The 23,089-nt window shown below is 36.0% G+C and overlaps 1 protein-coding gene across 1 annotated transcript in view; it reads right to left on the bottom strand.

Annotated features, from left to right (window-relative positions):
* Positions 1 to 23,089, bottom strand: part of LOC150095889 (isovaleryl-CoA dehydrogenase, mitochondrial) — a 170,879-nt gene that overhangs the window by 117,296 nt on the left and 30,494 nt on the right. The window contains exons 3-5 of the mRNA XM_090409202.1: positions 13,067 to 13,118; positions 12,370 to 12,539; positions 2,999 to 3,092 (exon numbers count right to left, since the gene is read on the bottom strand). Coding sequence (XP_090265328.1) covers positions 2,999 to 3,092; positions 12,370 to 12,539; positions 13,067 to 13,118 — 316 coding nt within the window. The remainder of the gene's footprint in view (positions 1 to 2,998; positions 3,093 to 12,369; positions 12,540 to 13,066; positions 13,119 to 23,089) is intronic.

Genomic DNA, 23,089 nt, shown 5'->3' with positions numbered 1-23,089 from the left:
AAAAAAATAATCAGTTCCTCCCCCATTCCCCGTCCTTCTTGTCAACAAGATTTTAAAAATGCCATCACCGTACCGTATATCCGTGGCACATCCGACAAAATAGCCAAGATTCTTAAAAAGTACAACCTACACACAGCATATAAGCCCCACTGCAAACTTGCTACCCTTATCCATTCTACAAAAGATCAGCTCCCTCCTCTCTCTCTCTGCCTGGAGTTTACAAAGTACCCTGTTCCTGTAAGCTGGCGTACTTTGGACAGACAGGCAGATCAGCATCCATCTGCCTGGAGGAACACAAGTCTTACATCTGTAAACACAACTATGGCTATTCAGGCTTGGCTGACCATGTTTTGGACACCACCCACAGGGTATCATGGAAGAAAACCACCATGCTCCACCACAGCAAATTCAAGAAAGAGAGACTTTTCTTAGAAGCAGCAGCAACTCTCAGAAACCAACCAAATCTTAATAAATATGGTTGCATTAAGCTTACGAAGATTTGGGAAACACTCATCACCAGAGGTCCCACCTTACATTCCAGGCCACCTACCACCCTTAGAGGGAGCTCCACCTAGATAGGACTTTAGTGTCACCCACGTGGTTGTGCTTAGTATTGTATGATATTTGTGTGCATGTTACAGTAATTGTTTTTGTAATCCCCACAGATGTCCCAGTGACTAGGACGAAATATAGGAAGTATTAAATTCTATTTTAATTCTTTTTGAGTGTTGTAAAAAATCTATTAAGCCTCCAACATGATTTCTTGTGGGTAGCATGGCTTTGTAAAAAGTAGTCCTGATTCATAGTTTATTCACATTTTAGAATAAAGTGATAGTGGAATGGGATAAAGGAAATGGCTTCACCATGATACTGCTGGACTTTGCAATTGGAGCAAATGGGAATGGATATGAAGCTGGAGGCACTGAGAGGAGGGCTGGCTGATGGATGGACACCAAAAAGTAGTGTATGGTAGAGTGAAAAAGTGAAAGAGAGTGACTAGTGGACTACCTCATGACTTTGTACTAGGGCTACTATTCATTAATTTGTACATTAATGATATAGGGAAAGATTTAAGGGGTGGAATTATTCAGCTGTTTGCTAGCTGCAAAATTGGAAAGGGAAATACTTGATAAAGATGATGTAGATATCCTCAGGATGATTTAAAGAAATTGTGCAGGCAAATGACAATCAATTTAACATTATCCTTTTTAATATAATTTAATATTGCAAAACATAATGTAATGCACTTAGGAATGAAAACATTATCATCATGCGTAGCAAGGATTTAGGCCTAGCATAGCCTGTTCCGCACGGTTAGCCTAGTGGCTTTGCGCTTCGCAACATATGCCTGGGGAAGGAGTGTCCTAGGTTCGATTCCCATCGGAGACGTGAAGAGCTGAAGGATCTTCCTCAGCCATAGCCAAGTTAGCCGGTCTTGGGCGCGGGCAGTAGGGTTTTTTCCGCCAGTTTATCTGGTGTTTTTCATCCCGCAAGCAGGCAAACCGGACCATTGAACACACAGGGATACAGCCAAGAATACCTTGAGGCATAGGAGTGACCATTCTATCCTCGTATTTCGGTTACGAAATCCAAGCATGCTTGGAAGGTTGTGGGCCTTAAAGGCCTGTTAAAGCCATTGGGATGGATGGATAGCCTGTTCCAGCCTTAGAAGTCATCATTGAATCGTTTAAGAGAACGTCCTGGGTTTTCTTTTTCCTAATGGCTTGTACTTTAAGACTTGTTTTGGTAATCTTTCTGTTTTCATTCTTTGAACGTGTTCCATCCATTTCTGTTTATATTTTTAAATTTTTTCTATTACTGGTTCTTGGTTTCATTCATTCATAATATCTTCATTTCTTTTGTGATCAAATAGGGTATACTTTGCAGTTTTTCTCATAAACTTCATTTCTGCTGTTGTTAATCTTTGTTTGTCTTTTTGTTTTATTGTCCAGATTTCACTTCCATACATTAAGACTGGTTGGGCTAATGTATTGTATACTTTTAGCCTGGTTTGTTTTTGAACTTTTTGGAAACATTATATACTTTGCATCATATTGGTTGTGGATTACAGGAAGCTGACAAAGCTAGGGATCTGCAGTGATGCACAGAGATTTGAAGTTCAAAGAACATAGCACAAAAGTTGACAAAATAGCTCAAATGATTACATGGGAGGTACAATGACAAGACAGAGAGGTTATTATTCTTCTTTAGAAGGTCATGATTCAGCTGCATCTCTTCTACTATGCCCAGATTTGGTCAACTGGATTTCTTTAGGATTAAGAAGACCTTGATCAGGAATGACCAAATTAGTGACAAGTTCTGTGGCATGCTCCCTATGAGGACACACTGAAGGTGTGTGGATTGCAGAGTTTAGTTGACATGCAGAAGAGAGAGGAAATGATAGAAATTTATACGGTATTATTAGCATTTTTAAAGTGATTCTATAAGACTGATACAAAAGAAATTTTTTAATACATGATGAGTAGGGAGAGAAGGATCATCCCTGGAAGGTGTGTAGAAGTGTGGTTAGTAAGGTTGTGAAGACTAGATTTTTTTTGCTTGGAGAGTGATGAATGGCTAGAATGGATTGCCAGAGTGAATGAATTTAAGGAGAAGTGTGACAGATATTATGCCAATATGGTAGTGTGAATTGCCTGTAATGAGCCTTTGGCTATAAGGAGATAATAATAATAATAACAATTTATTTTGTGCTGCGATTGTAAACTGTTAATAAGATACGCATGTTAATGATTACATTATAAATGATAATGTGAAATGAACCCAATTAACATATCTGATATATGCTTCAAAGTTCATTTTTACTTTTCAAGATATTTAATTTTGCAATAATAAATATTTATTAATATAAAAATTTTTCCAACCATTGTGAATACTCATTAAAACAGACTCCTATTGTATTATGTGGTAACTGTCCATTAGCATGCTACATGGAAAAATGAGTCTGATGTGTGTGCATACACACTTTTTTTTGCATTACCTTTTTTACTTGCTTGAAGTTTCATAGACACAACATCTGAACCAGAGCCAGACTCGCTCATTGCCAAAGCACCAACATGTTCTCCACTGATTAGCTTTAAAAAATAAAAAATAAAAATAAAAATAAAATAATATATATATATATATATTTATTTATTTATTTAAATTATCCTTTGCTGAGTGTAAATTTTTGTTAAAAAAAATCACTTATCAAAGGATACATTTGCAAATGGGATATTCATATATAGTTGCTTTCCATTACAGAAGAAATATGGACTAAAGGAATAGTTTAATGAATATAATATCATTATCTTACTTAAAGGAGTAAGATACCAGGAATGAATTATTTGAAAATATTTTTAAGAAAATTTAATGAGACAATCTATATATTATGCTGTCAGAATCATCAGGAAAGAACACTTGAAAGACAAGTGTAAGAAATGAACTCTGAAAACTCATAGAATGGCTATTAAAAAAAAAAAAAAAAAAAAAAAAAAATCCAGAGATGAGACCAAATTATACATGCAACTAGCATATCTGCCATATGCAGTACACTGTTTTGAATGGTTCATATGTTTGTTGGTTTGATCTTTGTTTAGACCGTCAGGTAAGTATGTAAGCTCGCTAGACTACTTGGAAAGGTAGGACAGGAGGTAATCTTTGAGATACGGTATCAAAGCTGATGACTAATCCAATTCACAGTGTTTGACACAGACAGTAAGAACCGATTTATCTTTGCATTTGTGCTGATGTGAGATAACTGACAGTAAAACATGTATTCAATAGATATGTTTCTTGTAAATCATATTAAAGATATTTCTTGTAGCCCTCATATATCTCACTCCTTAATCATTTATTCTTGTGATATTTCCTTAAATAAATAAATAAATAATAAAATAGCTTGTTATAGTGGAGGATGTGCTATAGTAAATTTCTTTAGCATATGTTTGATGTTATTTAACTTTGGCTGATTCAACAGTAGTGTTATAGTGAGTTCATGACAACAGTATTTGCTGCAGTGTAAAAAGCTATCTTTCTTTCATGCAGAAAGAGCTTCAATTTCAAATAAATTTCAGATTAACTTTTAAGAAATTCCAAAATATCAGAAGGAATTTGTTAAAGTTTTACACAAGCAGAGATTTATCCATGAACATACTGAAATTTACAGTTCAATATGCTCATAGATAAATTTCAGAATAAAAAAAAAGTCTATTAACATATTTGGTTCCTGAAGATCTGTAAGTCATGCTGACTGACTTAAACAAAAGAATTTAGACATGATTTTAGCCATGAGCTGAGAATATTCCTGGGTTGCATAGCCTAGTAAAAAAGTTGTGATGCATCACTGTTTACATAGGAAAAACATTCTCCACAGTTCAGGAGTTTCTGGCACATTTTACTTGCAGGAGAAACCAATGGGAATGCATCTGTCTTGTGAACAGACAAATTCTTAAACTTTTTTTTCCAGATAAAGATGAGTCTTAGAGAAGGGTGTTGCCTCCACTCCATGGAAGTTGAATTTTTCCCTACGTGTGTGAAGGTTTATATTTAACAAACATAGCACACTATGAACAAAGGACTGGCTAAAACACCCCATTTTGGTGCTCAATGTCAACAAATCTCTTGGCACCCTGAAAGGAAACAAAAGCTTGTACTGAAGTTTGGTAGATCTGGAAAAGAGATACGACAAGAGAAAAGTTGCTCAAAATTCAACAGTTTTATGGATCAAATGCGACATTATACAAAGCAATATACATAGCCTATATCCAAGTTGCAAGTCAGCAGTTAGAACTGAAGGAGGTACAGGAAGATTGTTTGATATAAAATCAAAGTAGTGTTTAATCTCCACTCTACTGGATCATCCATATGAAGGATCACAATTGTGAAGACAAAGTAGCATTAAATGTAATGTCAAAACTGGAGATATTCATCTGAGCTCTTTACTTTATGGAGATAATATTATGCTGCTAAATAAACAGCTCTTGAATAACTGCTATAACAAATCTGGCATGAAAATCAGCAATAAAAAGACCAAAAACTATGAAAATAGAATATGAAAATATATCAGCTGCATTCTCAATGGAGAACCTACAAAAAAAAGTAAAATATTTCAGCCATTTAGAACAACTTTTAGTAACATTGGAAATTAAATATGGAAACAGACAAAAAAATATAAAAAAAATCTGATAAAGTAGAGGCTAACTGAGTAACTTTATATGGAATAAGAGAGAAATTAGCCCAAACAATAAACTACATATATAGAAACAGTGTTTAAACCATTTTAACTTATAAGATCTGAGAGTTGGGTTAGAAATAAAACTGTTGATCAAAGACTATGAACATCAGGGTTATGAGAAAAATTTGGAAAATAAACAGATAGCATGAATGGCAGAATCATGTGAAATATGAAGATATTAAGATGGAACTTGACATTGTTAAAAATGTGTGACTAGAACTAATCTAATGTATATGGTCACTTGAACAGAATAGGAGAGGAAAGGTTAGTAAAAACAGGTGCTATGTTATGTTATGGCAGGAAAAAAGATCCAGGGAGAAGATGAAATATAAGATCTGACAATAATTCAAGAAAGCAAGAGTGATAATGGCTTTCAGGCCAACTGGTGTGAGGTTGAGGTAAACATGAATATTAGATAATTAGTAGGGATGTTCCCACAGGCTAGGAAATATAGAGAGAGATAATTCTGCAATGTTCAGACAGATGAGACCACCATCTGATAGGAAGGTGATAATGGAGAACTTTAACTATGGAAGTAATGACTAGAAAGCAGGAAATAACATGTATGAGTAAGGAGAGTGAATTGCTTGAGCTGTTTAGAGACAATTTACTTATGATACAGCATGTAGTTGAAGAAACATGCAGGTGTTGGATTTAATATGGTCTCAGACAGTGAAAAACAGAATGCTGACTTACTGTGGCTTGATTGATTGAAGGGGGGAGAAATCGAAAGTGCCTGGGACTTGGTTTGAAATCAGTTTTTATGGCAATGTTGGATTGTATTCCTAAGGTTAGGAGGATAAATAAAGTAAGAGAAAAACAGACGAATCATGGAAATATGCAGGAACTCTGAGAAAGAGGATACTATGAAGAGATATAAAGACATTGTATGTTAAGTCCTTAGAGAGCAGTGGAATAGTTATAAGTTACCAGTAGAACATCTTCTTCCTACATAAAGAATACCGCAGATTTCATTGCTAAAGTGAAAAACCTCCACCTTCGCTGTTCTAATATAATGGTAAACTTTGATGTTGTTCCCATTTCAACAACTTTCCATTAGATATAACTATTCAAACTCTCTAAGGACTTTCCAGTTGATAAATGATCTTAAATGATTTGAGTTTGCTATACACTCCAGGTATTTTCCTAGCAAAGGAATCCATACAAGTAGGTGTAAGATTGCATTATGGGTTTCTGCCAATCACCACTTCATCAAATTACTTCCTGGAACACTTAGAGGAACATCTCTTCACTACCATCATCCCCTTGTCCCTTCACTTGGTTTCATTACATTGATGATGCATTCACTATTTGACTGTATACAAATAGAGAATTAGACAGTTTCTTAGATAAGGTTAACAACCTTTTCCCAAGAATTTAATGTACACGAGAAAAGAAAAAATAATGGAGCCTTTCCTTTATCCTGAATTCACTGATAAAAAGAGAAGTTGATGGGTGCTTACTTTTTCAGTTTATAAGAAGCCTACATTCACTGGAAGATTCAGTCTTGTAAAACTTGGCATTGATAATACTCCTATCCAAGAGGCACATGTTATCTGCTCCTCTGAGGACAAAGATAAAAATTACATTCTTCAAAAGATGTGATTCTGAATGGATACTTTGGGCAATTATTCTCCTACTAATAGTCCATCATCAGAAACCAAGAAAATCTTCACTCCTTACATAAAGAGCATCTTTGAATGCATCACAAAAGTCCTAAAAAATTTTAATTCCAGATAAACTTCAAGCTAATAAACAAGATTTGCTCAAGCCTATTTTCCACAAAAGACAAATTTCTGTGCATGGCTCACCTAGGAGTGTGCCCGATTCCTTTTTCCTGCAGCCCCTCTTATTTTGCTAAACATCGCACTGTTGACATCTGATGACCAGGACATATGGAATATATCAATTTCCTCCAAGCTGTAGGATTCTATGGGACAACACAAAAACTTTTCAAAATCAATCTAATCACCATTTTCAGTTTTTTTGTGAAAACTTTAGTTTCCGAAAATTCCCGCACGTATCTCGCAACACGATTTTTTAGCTTTAATCTTGGGAAAAAAAGTTATATTCGAGTAAATACAGTATTTTTTTTTTTAGCTTTAAAATTCTTACGTATGGATCACTGGTTAAAGATTGGATTCATAAAACCCTCAAAAGAGAGCAATATAGCAAATATTGTAGCTGTAAGTAATAGTAGCTGTAAGCAACAAGAAAACATTGATATTGCATGTGTCGTCTGACATCTCTAGAGAACGAACATTTAAAAATAAATCATATTTTTTGTTTACATGAACATATAAATTCAAATAAAATAGATATTTAATTTTAATTTATTTATTTATTTATTTTTAATTTAATGAATTTATTTTTTAATTAATTAATTAGGGGGTACTTGGTAATAATGAAAATTTAAGAAGGGGTACATGGATATCTGAAGTTTGAGAAACACTGTCTTAGAGAATACAGAAGAAAAAATGTAAGAAAGCAAAGCATTGTGTAAAGAATGCTAAACAGAAGTCATTATTATTATTATTATTATTAAAACAAGACCTCATGAGTCAAAGACTCATCTAGGAGGTCCTTTTATCTTACACACACATCTCATCATACCGTGTCTTAAACACATTCAAACTACTTGCAGACACCACGCTCTCAGGCAGGGCATTCCAATCACTCACAACTCTGCACGAAAAAAACCTGCCTCTCACTCCCTTACTCACACCCTCCTTATACAGTTTCCAGGGATGACCTCTGGTTCTCCCCTGATCTCCCACTATTCTCTGTAGAACTTCTCCACCATTGATCCTATAACAACCCCTTACCAACTTGTAGGTCTCTATCATATCTCCCCTCTTCTTTCTCTCCACGAGACTCTGCAAATTACATCTTTTCAATCTTTCCTCATACTCAACATTCCAGAGGTCAGAAACTACCTTAGTCAGTCTCCTTTGGACCCTTTCCAACATCTCTTCATTCTTCTGAAAACCCGGTGACCAAATCTGGGCACAATAGTCCAAGTGTGGCCTAATCAAAGCCTTATACATTGGAACAAGTATCTCCCTACTTCTACATGTCAGTGTCCTCCACATCATTCCCAGAAGTCTTTGTGTTGTCTTCACAATTTTGGCGATGTGTCCCCTAAATTTTAGATCCTTATCCACTATCACCCCCAGATCTCTTATTTCATCTACTTCCAACAATATATTCTCACCAAGCATAAATTCTGCATCCCATCTTTGTTTTCCAAATTTTAAAACCTTACATTTTGCAACATTGAACTCACATCCCCATTTGCTTGCCCAATCACTCAATTTATTCAAGTCTTCTTGCAAGGCCACAACATCTTCACTACTCTTTATGGTTCGTCCCAACTTTGCATCATCTGCAAACAACTGAATATCTCCATCCAAATCTTCACCAATATCATTAATATATAAGTTAAATAGTAATGGCCCTAAAACAGACCCCTGAGGCACTCCACTAGTGACTTTCCTTTTCCTGGATATTGCACCCCCCATACACAACTTGTTGATACCTATCAGATAGCCAGTCTCCAATCCAATGCACTAATCTAATATCCAACCCCATCTGTTCTAGTTTGACTGTCAACTTATCATGAGGTACTCTATCAAAAGCTTTTGCGAAATCCAAGTATATTACTGTGTATCCTTCTCCTCTGTCCAAGGAAGCAGTCACTTTATTGTAATAAGTAAGTAGATTACTAAAACATGACCTCCCTTTAGCAAATCCATGCTATCCATCAAAAATTATACCATTGTTGTCAACCCAACTCTGGATCCTAGTTCTCACAAGCTTCTCCAACAACTTAACCACAACACCTGACACACATATAGGCCTATAGTTTGATGCTTGAGTTCGATCACCTCCTTTATGAAGTGGCACAATCTTGCCCTCCTTCCACTCTTTAGGAACTTGACCAAGTGCAAGACTCGTATTAAAAAAATATGTCAAAGCAGGTGTCAACTCTCTAGCACACTCCTTCAGAATACGTGGTGATATATTATCAAGTCCCACAGCCTTATTTACATCTAGTTTACTCAACTTCCCAAACACCTCTTGCTCACTTACAGTCAGTCTCTCCTCCCCATCATCAACTGCTCTTAATCTCTCCATGAAGTCACATTCACAAGATTGAAAGATCTTTATGAATTGCTCATTAAGTATCTCCACAACACATTCTGCAACAGCTGTCTTTATACCATTTCCTCCAATCAATGTCATCCTTCCATAATCATTCTTTCTTTTGCTGGCTACATATCGAAAGAACTCCCTAGGATTCTTTTTGGCTTCATTAGCTAACTGCTGTTCATACCTCTCTTTAGCTACTCTCACCAACCAAGTCACCCTCCTTGCCTGGTCTTTGTAGACCTCATGAAATTGGTTACTTCCACTTCTCTTATGCTGTCTCCACAATGCCTTTTTTTTTTGTATTGCATGCTTAATCTCTTTATTCATCCATCTCACACCTACCTTATTTAACCTTCTCACCCATGGTATACATTTAGACATTGCATCTACTAAATAGTTTTTGAAAATCCCCCAAGCTGCATTGATCTCTTTTCCAGCTAACTCCTCATTCCATGCTACATCTGCAAGCTGTCTCCTGCGCTCTTCATAATCACCCCCCTTGTAGTTCCACATATACCCTTTTTTCACAGGGGATACCCTTTTGTCATGAGAAGACTTTGATAAAAACATAGAAAATATTAAATATCAGGAATGAGGCAAAATATTCTGGAGGCTATTGAAATGCTTAGATCTTTTTGGTTACAATCTTTGATCCATGTAGAAAGAAGTCTCTCTAATTCAATCATTATAATACTTTGATTTCGAGTGGTCTGCATGCATAACGAACTTGAAGCAGCCTTACCTTTCTCTTTGTATTCAGCAAATTTGTTTAAAACTGCTCTTATAGTTGATTCACCTATTTTGTGTTCATGTGCTATCCTTGCTCTGGACTTGCGTTGTTCATTTTTCTTTATTATTTCAAGTTTTTCTTCCAACGAGATTACTTTTCGAATCTTTCTCAACTTCCATTTTTTTGCTCAATAATTCTTTCACTAATGATTAAAGGTTGGGAAAATACTTTAAAAATTAAATGGATATTGAACAGGAGTAAGCAAAACATTTTGTATAAGCATTATTTTCTTTTGCAATTAATGCTATTTGAAATGATGTGGTTCCTCTACAACTGCTGCAAATATGAGACCAATATTTTTGTGTAATCCTATCCTATCCTAATTTACACTCACGCGTAGACCTACACATTTTACTGTGTAGGTATTCAGAACCGAAATCCTATGGAATAGGTTGGTTACTCCTTATTCCTAGAGGTGTCCTATGACTGTAAAAGCATGTGTTCACGGGGCCGGTTTGGGGGACGAAAAACTTGAATTTTATTTTGAAAAAAATCCCCTACCCCCGTATGAGATCGGCTAACTCACCTTTAGTTCAAGGAGACCAGATAAAGGTTACTCATGTCACTGATGGGAATCAAACCCAGGTCTTTCCGACCAAAGGGCTTCGTCTATACTGACTGAGCTACGGAGGCTCTTTTTTTGTGTAATATCTAACATAAACGTATTTCACTTTTTGTCTAATATAATTGTTAAGTTTCTTGTTGGAAGATTTTCCACTTATGCTATAAATTAAATATACCAAGAAATATATCCTTACGGACATGTATAATGCTATGCATCATGGGAAGGGCTACTACCCAGACTGGTTTTGACCTTTATTGAGGAACCAGATCTCATCTGTGGGAACCAGACTCAGAAGTGATACCAAGGTTGAAGTAATGCAGAAGTCATATTTCCACATATGAGTAGCCAAAAGGTCACACCTTATAAGGATATGTGTTTTGCATTATGGAATAGCAAGGCAAGTGATGTGAAATCATTAGCTTCTATATACAAGTTCCCGATGTCCTGAAATTACTTTAGGTGCAAACTTTGTTTGCTTACACTTGGATAAAGGATTAAACCAAGAATATAATTTCTCAGTATCTTTAATTTTTGTTAAGTTTCTTCCTTTGCTATTTACAAAAATTTAAAAAGAAGAAATATTGTTAGAGTTATTTATATTAATAAATAGTAGGTTTTATTATAATACTTGTCACAATAGTGAGCATATATGATTTTATCAATATTCTGAATTAGATCTGTTATACAAGGTGTGTTCAAAAAAAGACTGAACTTTTGCTGTAAAGACTTTATTGTTCATTTTACAACATTTTAAGTATTGTCTCCTTCAAAGTAGTCCTCCTCTATTGGTGATACACCGTTCTCAACATTTCTTCCATTGTTGGAATGCTTCCTGGAATGCACTTTCAATGATGGCATGCAGTTCTCTTATCGCATTTTCCTCAATCTCTTCTATGGTTTGGAAATGATGTTCTTTCAAAGTGGTTTTAAGTTTGGGAAAAAGGAAAAAGTCTGCTGGGGCTAAGTCTGGAGAATAGGGTGGATGGGGCACAACAGATGCCTGATGTTTGCCATCAGGCCTCTTCCTGTGCACAGCATCCCTCAAATGTGCTAAAACTTCCTGGTGCAACTCTTTGTTTACCATCTGACTATGTGGTACAAATTTATAATGGACAATGCCTTTCCAATCAAAAAAACACAACCAACATCATCTTGATTTTTGACCGACTCGTCCATTGATGCTTAAACCACTCATAGCACTGCATTCGGCTCATATAGTCCTCCCAGCATGCTTGGTTAAGCAATTTAAATGTCTCTGTAAAATTTTTTCCAAGTTTGCAGCAAAATTTCCCACACGTGCACACATTGTTCTTCAAACTCTTTCATTGTCACTTTGTCACTAATCCGACAAACAGCTCATGCACGTACTCACTTCAGATGTAACTCGACAACTAATGCTAATAGCAGAATGGGACAAATGACAGTTTGTTGTCAGAAGTTACTGCTAGGTGCATTCAGTAGCCGCAGCGTGCTCTCTGTGCCAGTTGGTATGCTATTTAAAAAGTTCAGTCTTTTTTTGAACACCTCTTATATGTTATAATATTGAGAGATATTTAAATTGAGAGATATAATAATAAAAAGAACTTTAAAAATATCATATATGAGTTAAACTGATTTTGTCCTCTTTACCTTAGGAAGATATTTTTGCTTTTGCTTTTCACTAGCATTTCTGGCTATCTGATTAACACAAAGATTAGAATGTGCTCCATAGCTGAGTGCAATACTTGCAGATGCTCGAGACAGCTCCTCCATGGCTATACAGTGTTCTAAATATCCACTTTCAGCACCACCATCTTTCGCTGTGGAAAACCAGAACTTTTTTTTATAAAATTTGATTATATATTAATTAATGATTATTGTGTGTATGTGTGTGTGTGTGTGTGTGTGTGTGTGTGTGTGTGTCTATAAACAGATACACATTAATACTTTTATATGCTGAGATATCACTATTCAAGCACTAGTTATTATTTCTACAGTAAGGCTATTATTTACATTAACAATACATGATTAGTATTAGTATGCGATTCTGATGGGGATACAGATAGAGGGGTGTGTGTGATGTTTTTTGCAAAGATAGAGAGGACGGTAAGAAGGGTGGTATTGAATTCAGTAACATTACAGTAAAAATCAACTTTTTCACACCATCTGCTAATAATTTAATATATTTATTCAAAACAAAAATGTCTGCTTATATAACTTGTGAAATGTAAGTTTTATAAGCACACTTTTTTTTTTTAACTGATCAGCTTACAACTATCTGAGACAATATTTCTTAATATCAACCTAAAAAAAAAAAAAAAACAATTTTACTTAAACAGTTACTTGCCTGGTACAGTCAAACCCATTAATCCCATATCACCTAACTTCTTCCAAAATTCCTATAAAAAATAAATGTGACATACTAAGAGAAAAATAATTTCTTATCAAGTTTACTGCCATTTTGGCATTTTTTATGAAAATAATTAAAAAATTATCTTTATTATTTAAAACACTACGTTAACTATTTCTTTATATTTATATTTTACATTATATTTATTACATTTTGTTTACATATAAATATTTTATATAAATGTAAGATTTTTTGAAGTGCAAATCTGACAGCATTTAAGTCATTTTGATATTAAGTCAACTGGATAAGCGGCTGCTGGAAGTGAGAATGCTGACAGTAGTGAACAGCTTGATAAGTAAGACTGCCAATCTGGGTGACTGCGTGGTTAATGTACATTCACAAACATCCATCCCAATGTGATTGTCTTCAGGTTGGATATGAATTTCATCATTTCTAATTCTCTAATATGAATTTCTTATTAGAGGTCTGAAGTGATTTGAAATAGTTCCATGTTTAGTTTCTAGAGCACGGTTCCCATACTATGTAAAAAAATAATAAAATAAATAAATTATTAAAAAAAATTATTAGTACACCCATGGCACTAATGTACTAAAGAGTTAGTATCTTTTGTGGGTGAGGGTACACAAAAAAAAAGTAAGAGGTGATGCAGAAGAGTAGCAGTGTAGGGTAGAAGAGACTGAAGGAATGCACATGAATGGAGATATGAATAACATGAGTAAGAAGAAGTAAAGCAGAACAGACAAGAAAATGGTAGGAGTCACTGGGTGTGGCAGGGGGCACTATACAAGAAGACCAATACTGGATATTGTAAATAGGAGTATCATATCTTTCTCCACTTAATGAGAGTGACCACGGGGTGATCACTTGGGTGGGAACCAACAACGCGAGGACTTCTTGAAAGGAAAGGATATATGTCGAACTACAACGCTGGTATTGGGTAAAGCTCAGGAGACAGCATGCGGCTATCATAGAACGAGGAAGTGAATAAAAGGAGGGCGATGATGCTTTTTAGGAGAAGCACTATCTGAATGTATTTTACACATTTTATTTAACCTTTGAGGGTAAAGTCAAATGAATCACAGGCTAGGAAGATGACTCAGTTGGTAAGGATAACAAAAATTAACTAATGAAACCAATAAAAAAATAATAATCCCAAGGAGTTCTTTTGATATATTATTATTATTATCTGAAACCTTCAAGGACTCATCGAGGGAGGCTATAAATCACCCAGCTGTTATACTTTCTCTTAAATTCATTCATCCATCCCTTAAATTCTATCTCTAAAGGCAAACTACCCCTAAAAGGAAACAAATATCTTTACCAAAGAAATAACAGCACACAGCATATATAAACTTAAAACTAGGAAAGCACCTGGTATTGATCAAATATATGCAGAATTCTTAAAAGCAGGAAAATAACAACTTATGGAACCATTAAAAACATTTGAAAGGATCTACGAAAATAAAGCAATACCTATTGATTGGACCAAATCAGTTGTTGTCGAGCCCATTGAAGACTAGATATGACCGTGGATCTGTAGAACTGCTTTGGCAATCTGTTGAACTTTGATGGAGTAGAGTTTTGCTCTAGGTTATTGTCAATGTTCTGTAGAGCAGAGCAATTGCTGGACAACAATATATATGGACAGGTGTTAGTTCAACTCCTGGACAGTTTTTGAATGTTTCATAGCTCCTACTGCTGTCTGGTGGAATTTTCATGCCTTTAAAATGTTCCATCCTTAGTCTGGTGATGATTGTGGTTATTTCTCTATTTTCATTAATTTCACTGATTTCATTCTTCTTCTTGATAGTTTGTTTTACCAATCTTATTTTGGCAACAAAGTTGGCATCAGTTAGTGACAGTGAGTGTAATTTTTGAGGTAAGTATCTTGCTTCTTTGGCTAGTCTGTCTGCTCTTGCATTGCTTCAATATTTACATAGGCTGGTATCCATTGCAGTGTGCAGTTCTTATTTTTCAAATTTAAGGTTGTTAGTAGTTAATGAATTTCCTGTGTGAGTTTTGCTTTTCCATTTTTTAATGCCTTAAGTGCAGATTTTGAGTCGCTGTAGATGGTTATTCCTTCTGTAATGTTTAGTAATGGATTTGAGAGAGAGAATTTGAGAACTGTTTGTATGGCTGTTAATTCACAAGTGAAGTTTGAAGCTATTTTGCCAAATGTGGTTTTGATTTGCATTTCCTACTTCCAGGTAGAGTTAGAAAAACCCCTGAACCTCCTCGGTTAAGTGATTCATCAGATGATCTATTAATATAGGCAATGACATGGTTTAGATTATTTAAGTGACGTACAGTGTAAAGTCCTTTTATTTTCTTGCTGTGAATCCTTTTTTGAACAAGGTTCGAGGAGATTTAAGTTTATCATTGTGTTTTTTGGTAGAACAGTGGAAAAGAATGGCTCTTTGCTTATTTCAATGGATAGGTGCTCTAATTAATCTGTTTTCTAATTTCTTGATCATATTGTAACGTAGATGATCTCTTTAGCCTACATTTTCTTGTGAAGGCATCGAAAGTCCTGAGTGAGATATGATCCTGTTGGTGGCTCCTGATTTTGTTATGAATTTCAATGTGGAGAGTTTTCTTCTGTCTTATTATTATTATTATTATTATTCTGGGCAACTCTAAGCAGTCGACAGACTCATCGAGGGAGGACCTAACATCATGTCAAGAACAACTATTCGACATTCACACAGTATCTATCATACCTTGCCTTGAACTGATTCACGGTCGTAGCACCTACCACAGACTCTGGCAGCTCATTCCACTCATTCACCACTCTCCAAGTAAAAAACCTAGCTCTAACACCCTTGTTAACCACATTCTTGCCAACTTTCATGCATGGCCCCTAGTCCTCTCACCACCAGTCCTATTTGCAAAAATATCTTCTGGATTAATCTTATAGTAAACCTTCAGTAATTTGAATGTCTCAATCATATCAGCCCTTTTCTGCCTATCGACCAATTTTTGCAACCCACAAATCTTCAACCTATTCTCATAAGGTTCATTCCACAGACCTGCTATCATCTTGGTCACTTGTCTCTGGATCCTCTCCACTTCCTCCCCATCAAGAAGAAAACCTGGCGCCCATAACTGAGCACAGTAGTCCAGATGGGGTCTTATCAAGGCTCGGTACAGAGGAACAATAACTTGTTTGTCTCTGCATGTTAAAGTATTTTTCAGAAGCCAAGTGATTTGATGAGCCGATTTAGCCACTTTTGCAATGTACCCCCTAAACTTCAATTCTCTATCCACCAACACTCCCAAATCCCTGGCCTCATCAATCTCCTGGAGTACGGTTCCACCAATGTGATATACTGCTGCTATTCTTTTCACCCCAAAATGCATAACCTTACACTTTGCCACATTAAATTGGCATCCATTTTTCCTAGTCCAGTCCTCCAACCTATCCAAATTATCCTGTAAAATTTTGACATCCTGTGCACTCACAATTGCTCTACCCAACTTTGCATCATCAGCAAACAAGTGAACACTTCCTCTCAGATCCTTTCCTATATCATTGATGAACAAATTGAAAAGTAGTGGTCCAAGAACAGAACCCTGCAGTACACCACTAGTCACAAGCCGTCTTTTAGACTCAACTCCTGAATAAACCACTCTCTGGTATCTCTCCATCAACCACCCACCTATCCACCTCACCAACCCTATATCCATCCCAATCTGCTCCAGTTTACTGATTAGGGTTCCATGTGGTATCATGTCAAAGGCCTTGGCAAGGTCCAGTAGAATCACTGTAAACCCATTACCCTTATCCAGTTCAGCCATCACTGTGTTATAAAACTTGAGCAAGTTACTGAGGCATGAGCTACCCTTCACAAAACCATGTTGTCTCCCATACAATATCCCATTTTCATCTATCCAATCCTGCATTCTTTTCTTGACTAATTTCTCTAAGACCTTGACAACGATTCCTGAAATGCTAATCAGTCGGTAATTTACAACAGCAGTCTTGGAACCTTTATGCAGTGGAACTATTTTCCCCTCTTTCCACCCCCATGGGACTAACCCAGACCCGAGACTCAAATTAAACAAAATGGTCAAGGGTACTGACAATTCTTTAGCCGCTTCTCGTATGACACGAGCTAGTATACTATACAATCCCACAGATGTATTGACATTGAGGTTATGCAATAGACTACTCACCTCCACTTCATTCCCCACAATTCCTGTATAATCTACTGGTTCATTCATTTCTGCAATGTCACCACCTGGATGATATATTCTTGCAAAGTGCTCACTCAGTAACTCAACTATATCAACTGATAGTCTTCTAGTATGTGAAGCCCACACTCTTGTTGAGCTTTTAAATTATTTGTGGATGGGACTGCACCTGCACCTATGATAATTTTTGCAGCTCTTGATCGTAATCTGTCAAGTTTTTTTTTTTTTTTTTGAGCTAGTAGAAGCTGTAGCCCAGATTGATGAGGCATATTCCCACTATGGAATATGAGTGCAGTATATGTAGTTTTGAGTGTCTTCGGTTTTGCACCCCACTTTGTTCCGCAAAGCCTTTTGATGATATGAAGCTTTTTAAGAGCTTTATTAGCTATATTTGTAATATGAGTTTTAAATCTCAGTTCAGTATCTAGGGTTAGGCCTAAGTATTTTGGAGAGAGTGTTTTTTTTTTATTTTGGTATTATATATTTTGATTTGAGGGTTGTAATTGTGTATTTTTTCTATCAGTGGAAAAGATGCTCAGTTTTGTTTTTTCTGGGTTTATCTGTAGTTTAACTTCCTTCGCCCATCTTTCTATGCTTTTTTTGAATTATTTAGGACCATGTATTATTATTTCATTTAGTTTACAGAGAGTGCTAGCCAAAGCTATTGGTCTGTAGCTTTTACAGTCGCTAGGATTTTTGATAGGTTTTAGTAAGGGTATAATGACTGATGTTTTCCAGATTTTTGGTAGTTTACCTGCATTCCAAGAGGTGTTGAATATCTTCAGAAGGCAGTTTTTGACTATTTTTCCCATGTTTTTAATCATATGTCCAAAGATAAGATCAATTCCGGGTGATTTGTCAGGGTCAATTTGACTAATTGCTGTTTCTAATTCTGTCATTGCGAGATCCTGAGTAAAGATGTGTTCAGAAGGATAGGTTCTGGATTGTATTAGCAGATGTTTTGCAGTTTTCCTGCACTTTTTGTCTTCTTTGTTGTACTGCAGCTTGCTTGCATTAGAGTAATGTTTGGCTAGTTAAATTTGCCATCTCTTTGTTGCTGCTGTATTAGTTCCTGAGGAGACTATGTTTGAAGAGAGATGAGTGATCAGTATCCGAAGTGTTGCGTTGTTTAATAATCTGATGGTGTTCCAGTGTTACGAATCTTTTCTTGGATCTAGTCTATTGCAGAATTCTTCCCCTTTTTTTTGTTTGCAGTTAGAAATTTCATCTTCTGTGTTTTCAATTAATTCTATTCACTTCTTTCTGTTGTCTTCTGTATTATTTTGTTTTAACTGTTCATTGATAATCTCTCTTTCAGTGATCATAACACTGATAGTGACCTTTCCAAAATGGAACCCAATTGTTTTTCCTCAGACCTCTGGGAATTGAATTTTTTGCAGCTTTCTGTATGTTGTTAGTTAGTTCTAGTAGTTGCTGATCAAGTTCTTTACTAGTGGGTGTGCCAGTGCAATATATTTCTAATAGTTTTGTGTATTTAGGCCAATTTGCTTTTCATCATCATCAAATTCCTGCCATATATCCTCAAGGGGTGTACAGGATATGATAGTACTACATGAAAAAAATTACATCATTACTAACTTCTTATCTACAATTTTCCTCCAAATCAGTCTGTTACTTGTCAAGACTCCAACATTATCAAATCTTATATTTCTATCGTCTAAGGCACTTTGTACTGTATCAATCCACCTATATCTTGGTCTTCCTCTGGGTCGTTTTGCTGCCAACCTGGCAGAGAACACTTGTTTTGCTAATCTTTCTTCACCCATTCTGTTTAAGTGATCATACCACCTGAGATTAACTCTGCTAATGCATTCCTGGAAGCTGACAATGTCAAGTTCTTTCCTAATATCTTTGTTTTTAATATGATATTGCCATTGATGCCATCTGTTCATGCCTATAATCTTTCTCAAGACTCTCATATCTGCAGTCTCTATTCTTTGGTCAAGTGTTTTACTTCTGACCCAGCTCTCAGATCCATAAGTTAAAACTGGTTTGAACACTGTCTTGTATATAGCTAATTTAGCGTTCCGACTAATTTCTCTCTTATTCCATATGAATTTATTCAATTGACTTTCCACCATACAACCTTTGGTGATTCTGTTGTCTCTTATTTCTATATTTAATTTACCAGCTGCAGTAAAAATCGTGCCTAAGTAGCTGAAATGTTTTACTTGTTCCACAAGTTCTCCATTCACAACACAGTTGACATTTTCAATGATTCTGCCTATTTTCATTGTCTTTGTCTTTTTATTGCTGACCTTCATACCATATCTATTACAACAGTTATTCGATTTAGTCAGAGAATCTTGCAGACTTGTAGCGGATTTATTTAGAAGTATAACATCATCCGCATAAAGCAAAGAGCTGACATTAACATCTAAAATTTTGATATCATGTTTAATACCACTTTCCTTCATAATGTGATCCATATAGATAATGAATAACAGAGGGGATAATGTACAACCTTGTCTCACACCAGATTTAACATTAAACCATTTTCCTGTACTTCCTTCAATTCTAACATGCTTGATATAATGCCCCATTGACACCATATAACTGTAGCATATTGAATAGCTTCTCTCTTGGCACCTTGTCATATGCCTTTTCCAAATCGACAAAACTTAAATACTGATCTTTGTTATATTCCCATGCATTCTCGACTATTTGTCGTAAAGTGAAGATCTGATCCTGATAGCCTCTATTTCGCCTGAATCCAGCTTGTTCTTCACCAAGCTTTTCTTCCACAATTCTTCTCAACCATTTCTCAAGTATACTTGCATAGATCTTGCCAGGAACACTCAGTATAGAAATACCTCCGTAATTCTCACATTCAGTTTTATTTCCATTTTTATATATGGGTACTATGAGAGCTCTACTCCAATCATTGGAAATTTGTCCCTCTGTCCAGGCTTTCTGAACTATGCAGTGCAGCCACTGTAAGACTCTTATACCAAGCATTTCTGGTCGAATATCTACCCTTGCTGCCTTTCCACAATTCAAGCCTTTGATGGCTTTTTCTACTTCAAGTATGGATATGTATTCCTGACTGCATGCCTGGTCAGTGTCTTTTACCAGTGTGCTGTCATCACTGCTTGTTTCATTTAGCAGTTTTTCAAAGTAATTACTCCATACTTCAAGGATATCTTTTTCTCCTGTTTTCATGTAAGGAATGGAGGAAAGGTAAAGTTACCTTTCCTCCATTCCTAAGCTTCTTCATCAGCCTCCAGAATATTTTGCCACCTTCTTGATATTTATTTTCTATATTCTTACCAAAGTCCTCCCATGACTTTTGTTTAGCTAGTTTTACACAGTGTTTAGCATTCTTGCATTTGTCTCTGTATTCTCTAAGAGCACAAGCTGACTTATTTGACAGGAACTTTTGATATGCTTTCTTCTTTTCCTTCACTGCCTCTTTAACTTCCTGTGTCCACCATGGAGTCCTGATTTTTCTATCCTTGCACACAACCTCACCACATGCCTCTCTAGCTGAATCAGTCAGGGGTTTCTTCAAGGTTTGATTCCTGTTCTCAAACTCTTTCATTTTTTCTTCAATAATCTTTGTGTATTTTAGTCTACAGTTCACATCTGCGAGCTGCTCAACTTTTATTTGCTTTAAAACTTTCTTACATGTTATTCTTTTCAATATGAAATTCAATTTTATCCTGCTCAAGACTAAATAGTGATTGCTTCCAATTTCAAATCCTCTGTACACTCTGGTGTCCTGCACCAGGGAGAAAACATCACTATCAACAATAACATAGTCAATGAGACTTTTCGTATTCCTTGCCTCTTCTCTCCATGTGAATTTGTGTACATTTTTATGTTGGAACATAGTGTTAGTAATAACCAGTCCATGTCCTGAGCAGAAATCCAACAGGCATTTGCCATTATTATTAGCTTTGCTCTTTTCTCAATTTTCCCAAAATATTTTTGTATGTCTGACAATCATTTCCTACTCTGCTATTTAGATCTCCAACAAGGACCAACTTTTCCTTTTTCATTGTGTCAGTTGCTTTTTTTAAAGCATCAAAAAATTCCTCCACTTCTACCTTAGTAGAACCTTCTGTGGGAGCATAGGCACAAATAAGTCTCATTGTCCAGTTCCCCATTCTTATATTTGCCCACATTACTCTACTTGAGACTGACTGCTATTCAAGAAGATTAGCCTCGTATTTTGTGTTGAATACTATGGCTACTCCTTCTTTACCTTGATTGTCATTGCCTGAATATAACATTTTGTATTTATTGCTCAGAAAGATCTCACCAGTTTTTGTCTTTTTTGTTTCAGTCACCCCTATTATGTTGATCTGGTACTTATCTAATTCCTCAGCTAGCTCCATTTCTTTGCCATCCAGGCTTCTTATGTTGATAGTACTGATCTTTAATTCTGGTGATGTTGATTTGGGGTTTGTTTTCAGATTTGTTTTTCTGAAGTTCCAAAATCTCTTTGTCTATGGTTTTTGGTCTAGCTGCAAGTTAATGGTTGTGATAATAGGTCTGTGATCACTGATGGCATTCTTTAGTATTTTCCACTGGGTAAGACTCGCAGTTTCATAATCCACTGCTGTGATGTCTAATTGCTGATTCTGTGTCTGTTGTTTTTGACAGATATGTATCTTTCCCATTGTTTATGATCTCATGGTTTAGATCAATTATGTCTTCTATTTGTGCTCCTTTCCGATCTAGTTGTGGGGAACCCAAGTTGGGCTTTTGGCATTTAGATCTATTAAAAGGATCTTTGTATCTGACGTTGTTTGACTTAGTTGTTGAAGTAGTTCTGTGTTTATATCTGTGTTATCTGGGTGACTATTGTAATAATGCGTTTTGGTAGAAATATCTTGACTGCTTGAGCCTCTGTGTTACTATTTATACTGCTGTTTGTATCAATACAATTTGTTTATATTTAATGTATTTGGTCTGTAGTATAGCTAGACTGTAGTATAGCTAGACCTCCACAAGAACGATCTGTCACCATATCCAGTCTGTCTTTCCTTAATGTTGAATAGCCTTTGATTTGTAGCTTCAGAATCTGATTTAGTTTCGTTTCTTGTAAGCTTGTGGAATGTTATTTTTGTATAAAATGTTCTTAAGTTCTTCCATCTTTTGATGGAAGAACCGTTGATGTTTAGCTGAAGTATGTTGAGAGTTTTTGTAGCATATTTCTCATCGAGATCCCGGACTGCAGTTCTCGACGAGTCAGCTACCCGGGATGCGGTAGTAAGTTTGTGATCAGAACAAACGCTCTTCATGGAATTGGGTATGCCAGAGCCCCATTAGCTAGCAATTTTCAGGGTTCTCTGCAGGGTTTGATGTAACAATCCAAGCAGGGAAAAAAAAAAAAAAAAAATATTCATGCTACCAGATTGGTGCTTCAAACCCCTACTTCTTGCCACTTCCGCTTTGCACATGGGCAAATGTTTCGGACATGGGGTTAGACTTCTGCAAGGCAAACCAAATCAGTTATAACTCCTATATACAAAAAAGGAGATAAAACAGAATGTAATAATTACAGAGGCATTAGCCTCCTCAGTATTCCAAGTAAAGTTTTTACGAAAGTACTCCAAAAACAAATTAAGCCATATATAGAACTAGAGCCTGTGTAGCTCAGCGGATGTGGCGTTTGCACACCGCCGCGCTTGGCCGCACGAAGGAAGACTTGGTTTCGAGTCTAGTCAGTGACTAGAGGAAATTTTTCTAAGCCTTTTTTCGACCGGTTCCCGAGTTAGTCGATCTCTGGCACGGGCAAGCAGGTTTTTCCTCCCGGAAACTCGGGTTTTTCGTCCT

The sequence above is a fragment of the Typopeltis vanoorti genome, chromosome 19 (assembly GCF_054136105.1).
Source record: "Typopeltis vanoorti isolate ZY-2024b chromosome 19, IOZ_Tvanoo_1.0, whole genome shotgun sequence".
In the NCBI taxonomy this organism is placed as follows: domain Eukaryota; kingdom Metazoa; phylum Arthropoda; class Arachnida; order Uropygi; family Thelyphonidae; genus Typopeltis; species Typopeltis vanoorti.
The sequence above is the reverse complement of the archived record's forward strand: the minus strand, read 5'-3'. Positions and strand labels throughout refer to the sequence as shown.